Here is a 6,888-nt window from a genome sequence, read left to right on the forward strand (position 1 = left end):
GCGCGGGAAGCGTCGCTCCACGCCGCCCGGGCGCGAAGGCGGCTTCAGCCCGCGGGCCCCTCGCCGGCGGCGGGAGGAGGGGGTGTGCGGTCGGGGCCGCCCCTCCCGTCCCGTCTCCTCGGGGGGAAGAGACGCTGGGTGCTCGCAAAGCCATGGAGAAGCGCAGCAAGATGCCGAAGCTCGCTGCTGCCGCCCCGGAGGGAGGAACGCGGCACAAGGGCTTGTTGGATAAAGACAGCGTGAGCCGCCGCCTGGGCGGGAGGTCGCGGTGGTGGTCGTTAAGCTGGCGACGGCGGCTGTGTGGGAAAGGGAACGGGGGTGAGGGCGGCGGTAACGGCCACAACGGCGGCGCCGCGCGCCTGATCGCGTGGCCTTCGCGCGGGGAGGGCGGCGGCCTCGCGCTCCGCCGTCGTCCTCGCCCTGAGGCGGCGGCGGCGGCCCGGGACTGCGGCCCTTCGGCTGACGAGGGAGAGAGAGAGGGAGGGAGGGAGGGAGGGAGGGAGGGGGCTTGGGTCCTAAGGAAGGACGGTACGGCGCCTGGAAGGACGTGGGGGCTCGGCGTGTGGTGAAGAGGTGAGCGGGATCTTGTGAGAACTTGTATGGGAAACGCTGTCGCCACCGGGTTCGCCTCCGGTTCGGGATAGCTGGGCCCCGCTGTACCGGGCCAGTGTGCCGCCTTAGGCGTGGGGAGGCAAAGCTTGTTAGAGGCTTGTAAAAGGGAGGCGAGGGTGCTCCTCCCTTTGGTGGTGCAGGCTTTCCGACTTGGGGTGCTACTGCAAGTCCTCTGGGTTAGGGGGTGTGCCCTCTTTTGAAGAAATAAACAAGAACTCTTTCTTTAAAACAGCTATTGGATGTTCTACCAGACCCGTTAACAAACAGCGTTTCCTTCAAATGGCAAAAGCTTTCTTCTGTCAGCATACTTAGTTCCATATGTCCAAGGTTAAGCCAACGTAGTAGAGTAAGAACAGGCTTTTGTACAGTCAAATGCAAAGTCAGTTCTTGTGTTTTTGAGACATTCTTTCACAAAGGATGCAAATATTGTACAGAACTGGAATTGTAACATTGCGCTAAAACTTGCAATCAACAGTATTTGTGTTGTGAAATACAGAAGTAGGTTTATTTATTAGCAGTTTGTGTAGAAATACCAATAAGGTTTTTGGTTGCCTCACCAGTAAATGGCTTCTTGCACATGAGGAAAGGCTTATGAAAACTTCTGTCGCTAATAATAGCACTTAAACCTGTAAGTAACGGCATTGTTAGAAGTTGTGTGCTATAGATGTGAATTTTCTTCCATTGGTAATGGTACAGGCTTGAAAGTGGCGTGACGCATGCTGAACCATGTTAGCAAAGAATTGCTGTTTGGATTGCGGCCTTTTTCACAGGCTCATTTCCACTGACATGGATTGGGATGCTCATGTGATCAGCTCACCTGGCACACTTGAGGTGGTTTTTACCCTGTTAGGAGACCTGTGATGAGCAGGGAGGGGCTATGGTCTTCATAGATCTGAGTTTCACTTAGAAGATAATGAGTGTCCATGGCCTAAGTACAAATGTGTTTGCTCCTTGCATTTTTAGTGTAGTGTAAGTACTAGTCAGAGTTTGCATTGTTGGCATGGTATCAACAAACATCTGTAGCCGATTTGCACTAGGGCTGCCAATGTCGCTGGTTTATAACAGAATTATCTAACAGTAAGGAACCAGAGGAATGACGTAGGTCATATCACAGTGTTGACAAGGCTAATGTGTAGACAATTTCATAGAGAAGAATCTGCACTCCTTCCTTTATTCTCAAACTCCTCTGACTGAAAGATTTGTGAGCCCCTGAGCAGGGCATCTTTTCAAATAATTCTCACTAGACTTTTATATCATCCATAAGTGTATGATTTTTTTTTTCTTCTCTACTTCTCAGTGTAAGCCTTACACTGTGGTGTTTTATCACTTTTGTGCTCTTTTGTGCTCTCCTGAGAAGGAACTGGTGATTGATTTTTCTCTCACCCAAGTTCTAGCTGTAGTCAGGAAGTGGAGCAAGGGATGGGAGAGTCAGCAAAACTTGAACATGGTTAGTTAGGAGGTAGCTGGTATGGAACACCACTGTCTGTAGCATTTGTTGTGATCTTATTGGTTCCACGTGCTTTTCTGTCTTGATATCATTTTACAGTTCTGTTTTAAGCCAGCCATGGAGGACAGCAGGGGACATCTTTTGTGTGCATCATCAGACTTGCTGGCATTCATAGAGAGCCAAATTTTGTTACGTGTGTTGAAGAGAATGATAGAATGCAAGCTGGGTAGGGAGAAAACTTGGGCCTTCAGAGTTCTGACGACAAATAAAAAGAAGTACTACTGTTAATTTCCAAGTAAAATTACTAAGCTTGCAGATTGGAGCGTATTTTTCCCTTTTTTTTTAATTAATGAGCAAATTAAGCCATTAATACATAAGACATTTGTTTAGTAGCTTCACAAGGAATGAGGACAAGTAGAATTGCGCAGTAAATGAGCTGAGCATATATTTTGGGTTTTGTGTAGGCTGTTTGAATGAAAAGCTTGAAGTTGTGGTTAACAGACTTGGACACATATGTCAGTATCTGTGTGTGTTTTTACTTGGAAAATGGTGTGGATTCAGAATGCTAGTATGGTGTGTCTGATCAACTGAGTTTAAATGCAAACTTAGAATCAACATAGAATCGTTTCATTTGGATTTTGGTGGAAAATAAAATAAATTAAGCGAAAGTTAACTACTGTTCTCACTTTTTCAGTCAGTGGTAGTGTCAAAACAGCCAGAAGAAAAGATACCCATTTTCTAGCTTTTCTGTTTTTTTCATAACGTATTCCTAGGCTAACTGCTTTTTTCCTCTTAACTGTACACTGTTAATTATTATTTAGAGACTGTTAAATGCTAAAATATTGGGGTGTGATGTGGACTTTTTTTATAATTTTGCACAGATGAAAGGAAAAAGGACACAATCAAATTACGAAGCTCTAGGTACGGCTCCAATGGAAGAAGAGTCTTTTAGTGATTCAATGAAAACTAAGCTATTGTCATTCAAAGCTAATAGGGCGAAGATAAGATATGCTAATACGTACAGACTGGAGTCACATAATAAATTTCGGGATTATTTAGTAAGAGACAAAGCTCAAGCAATACTAATGGTATAGTATTTTTTTAAAATTGACTAATTTTATTGCAAAAGTAGCTTGTCTTCAAAGATTGTATTAGCGGAACAGTGCAAGTTGTATAAACTAAACATACGCATAAGTCTTTGCAGACTTCAAGTTTTGGCACACAAATGTAATGTGAACGTGCTCCAGTTTGCAAAGTGCAGGCAGCCTTCTGCTAGGTCACCACTGAGCACGTGCTGTTAAGAAGGAGCTGAAGCTTCTTAAACTCTTACCCATTTCTAAATCAAATTGAGCTGTAGCACAGTTCAAAGTACCCTAATCTGCAAAATATCCAGTTATCCGAAAATCCTGATGTTGAATTTGTGGAATTCTACTCCTTCAATTAGTTCTGTGAATATCACATGACCTGCACAAGAAATATACTTGATGTCCTTGACAGTCTGACTGCCACATACAAAAATTAAGCAAAAACCAAGGAGAACAATCTGTTGAGATAATATGTAGCTGTTAGTGATACCTTGAATAGTTACAACCAACTCTTGTAATTCTGCCTTCTGGAAGACATGCCTTGGATATTTGGAACAGGTGTTTGTATCACTGTTTTCCAGTGAACTGAGCCCAAATGATGGAGAAGAATACACTCCTGTTTGTTAAGTGGAGATTGGCTGGACTTGTCTGTCACTTTTCAAAAATAGATAAAACATTTTAGAGTAAAAATAGTGCAGCCTTTGCTGTGTAAGGGCATCATCTATATTGACTGTTTTACTCAGTAGTTCTTCTAATGTTCTCGTTATGAAAATGACTGTAAAAGTTTTTTTGCAAAAGACTACCAGGGTGAAAACTAAGATCTTTCAAAATTGTTTTTGATTGGTAGAATAAACTTCAACAAGCCAAATATGATGGCGTTTCTAGTCCTTCCTTGTGTGCTTCAATCTCAGAAGAAATATTAAAGGCTGTGAAGGAATTGGACTTTGACCGTTACAAGTACGTGGTATCAGTACTAATTGTGGAAAAGGCAGGTCAGGCAATAAATGTAAGCAAACAAATTATTAATTATTTTTCGCAAATTGAAAATAACTTTCATAACTGTGTGTTATCTCCAAGGTGTTCAAGTGCATTCAGCAGCTTAACTAATTTGAGGTGGTCTTGAAGCCTTTAGGTTCTTTATGGGGAGTAGTATGCCAGGTGACGATTTAAGGTACTGCTGTTATTCTGCCTCACCCTGGGAAGGCTGTCATCTTTTTGCGTTTGGTAACAGTGTTAAGCAGCCCTTGCTGCTCTTCCCTGTCAACTGGTTATTTCCACTGTGTGCTGTGCCAGTACGATTGCATGACTGCAGTGAATTTTCTTTTTGCAGTGTACTTTGATCTCCAACGGGGTCATCATGTTCAGCGCAAAATGCCATGCAGTTGTAGTGTGGGGTGACACGGAAAGGAGTGGGGGCAAGGAAAGGGATGGAAACTTTCAACTGTAGCTGCCACCAAACATGCTTCTGGGACTACAAATTAACATTACTGATCTGAACTTGGCGCACCCAAAAGAAAAGTATTCTGGACTTTGCTGCGTTGTATATAAATTTACATGTATTGCAAGCTCCAGTTGGCATTCAGAACGCTTTTGGGTATCTTGCTGAATGTCAGAGAGCGCTTCTGTTTAGGAGTGTTCATCATCAGCTCTAAAACCTGTTGAAACCATTCCTGTTTTTAGTGGGTTACGTGAAAAAATGTCTGAAGGGTGATCAGCTTCAGTAATGAGGCCAGTCTGTGAGGGGCCTGCGTCTACCTTATTTTCTGGTGCTGTCTCATAGTATGCTGCCTCTGAAGTTGTACTTTGACTGAGGAGCTGTAGGTTAAAACGAATTACTGAAATGGTCCCAGTTAACTTTTTTCTCCCGAGGAATACGTTTATTCCAGCAGTCAGTTCACGCATTTTAGCTCTGAAAACAGTTTTATCAAAAACGCTTAGTGCCCAGTAAATGGTCACAAGTAGACTGGAGTAAGCTGGAGGTGGAGGAGTGGGGGACATGACTTCTCAGTTGTATATGTTCCCAAAACTAATGTCTGTTCACCTAGCTTTTGAAGGGGTGCTGTTGTAGTACGCTAAAGTGCTAACAAGCAAACACAAGAGGGAACTGAGTTTTTGGTGTAGAGATTTGTGGATGTCTCGGGGTGGAAGCTTTACTGTGAAGCACTAATGTGTATTCTAACATCGAATAGGACTTGTTCATTTTCACCGTCATTTTGCAGTTGTTACTATTTGTAGCTCTCGTAATGCAATTATATCAGCATTTATGTAATGCTATGTGTTCTTTTAAAAAAAATATAAAAACTGTGCTGTATATAGATTTATGAACAGCTTTTTCTTTTCTTTCCTTTAGGTTGCCAGCAGATGGGTCTGGGATGTTCAGAGAGACACTTGGGTTTCAGCTCAATGTGAAACTGAAACATTTATTGCACTGGCTTTGGTAATGGCTTGTTACTACGAGTAATACTCCAAAAGCCACACCTGGTTTTCTGCATCATGGTACTTGATATATTCCAAAATTTTCAGAAGGTCATTATTTTAGTATTAATTTTTTTCCTAATGCTGTTGTACATTGAAATTGACATACAGTTGAGATGATTTTGCTCCTTTTTCTCTGTTAAAAATCGCTTTTGAAATGTACATGGCTGAGTAGGTGTGGGCTTCGTCTGCTGTGGAGGTTGAAGCAGCTGGTATAAGGCCAAACTTTGCAAAATTTTGAATGTTGCTTGTCTGTTGCATGCCTAGGGTTGTTGACGAATGTTTACAATAAACTGCAGGTATCGGTATTCTTAAAATCCTGCTCCTTGTAAGAAAAGGCCGTGTTTGTTTTTTTTTTCCCTAGCTGTACCTATGATGAAATGCCAGTCCGTGTAGAAACCTGGCTGGAAGGAAAGCCGTGTTTCACACGCTTGGAAACTTGTGGACGTTTCCCATCCTTTGCCTGGAATGAAGTGCGAGTTGGGTCATTAGCTTCCGTGGGCCTTAACCTCACATTAAATGTCAGCTGCGTTCAGGCAGGCGGCAAAGTACGGCATTGGGTGCGTTTGGTCATTTCAGCCAGCAAGGTGTGGCAGCAAGGATGGGGTCAGTCACGGGGTTATCGGTAACGGGGCCGCGATGGGCAAGGGCAGCGACGAGCCTGTTACGAAAAAGGCGACTCTGGCAGATCCACGAAGTGCGTGGACGCCTGCTTTTGGAACGGCCGCCCGTGGATGTGGAGCGCTGCTGCCTTTTCCGTTGCCCGTTGTATTGTGCAGAGCTGAACAGAGACGGCTGCGAGCACGGACCGATGCTTCTGACCGCCCCTGGGCCCGCCCGGAGCCGCCTACGGGCAAAGGGGCGAGGGACGGGGAGCAGCCCCGGCTCCGGGACGGCGGCTTGTGCGCGCCCCCGCAGCCGGGCGCGCCCCCGGGGCTCCCGCCGGGGAGGGGCTTCGCGCTTTGTTCGCCGGAGAGAGGGCCCGTGCGCGGCCACGGAGCCCGGCTGCGCGCCTGCGAGCGGGCGGAGGGGTAGGGGGGGCTGGGGGCGCGCGCGCCGCCCCGGCGCCGTTGGGCCGAGGGTCTCTCCCGGCGGGGAGGGCCGCGCTCCGCCTCCCTTCGCCCGGCCGTAACCGGCGGGAGCGGGACACGGCGCGCAGCGGCGGGGCCGGCCGTAAGAGCCCCCCCCCCCCCCCCCCCTTCGCCGTCGCAGGGGCGAGCGCGCTCCTGCCGCCTCCCGCGAGTGCGCCCCCCGCCCCCCGTACACCCC

At 46.4% G+C, this 6,888-nt stretch overlaps 1 protein-coding gene across 1 annotated transcript; it reads left to right on the forward strand.

The window, feature by feature from the left end:
* The first annotated feature begins 92 nt into the window (after nucleotides 1-92).
* Nucleotides 93-5,917, forward strand: DYNLT2 (dynein light chain Tctex-type 2). The gene is made up of 4 exons (XM_049831061.1): nucleotides 93-239; nucleotides 2,941-3,147; nucleotides 3,992-4,150; nucleotides 5,495-5,917. Exons 1-4 carry the CDS (start codon nucleotides 153-155, stop codon nucleotides 5,603-5,605), a joined length of 564 nt encoding a protein of 187 aa, XP_049687018.1. The 5' UTR covers nucleotides 93-152; the 3' UTR covers nucleotides 5,606-5,917.
* Nucleotides 5,918-6,888: the final 971 nt, after the last annotated feature.

Source organism: Accipiter gentilis, chromosome 28, assembly GCF_929443795.1.
Source record: "Accipiter gentilis chromosome 28, bAccGen1.1, whole genome shotgun sequence".
Classification (NCBI taxonomy): Eukaryota; Metazoa; Chordata; class Aves; order Accipitriformes; family Accipitridae; genus Astur; species Astur gentilis.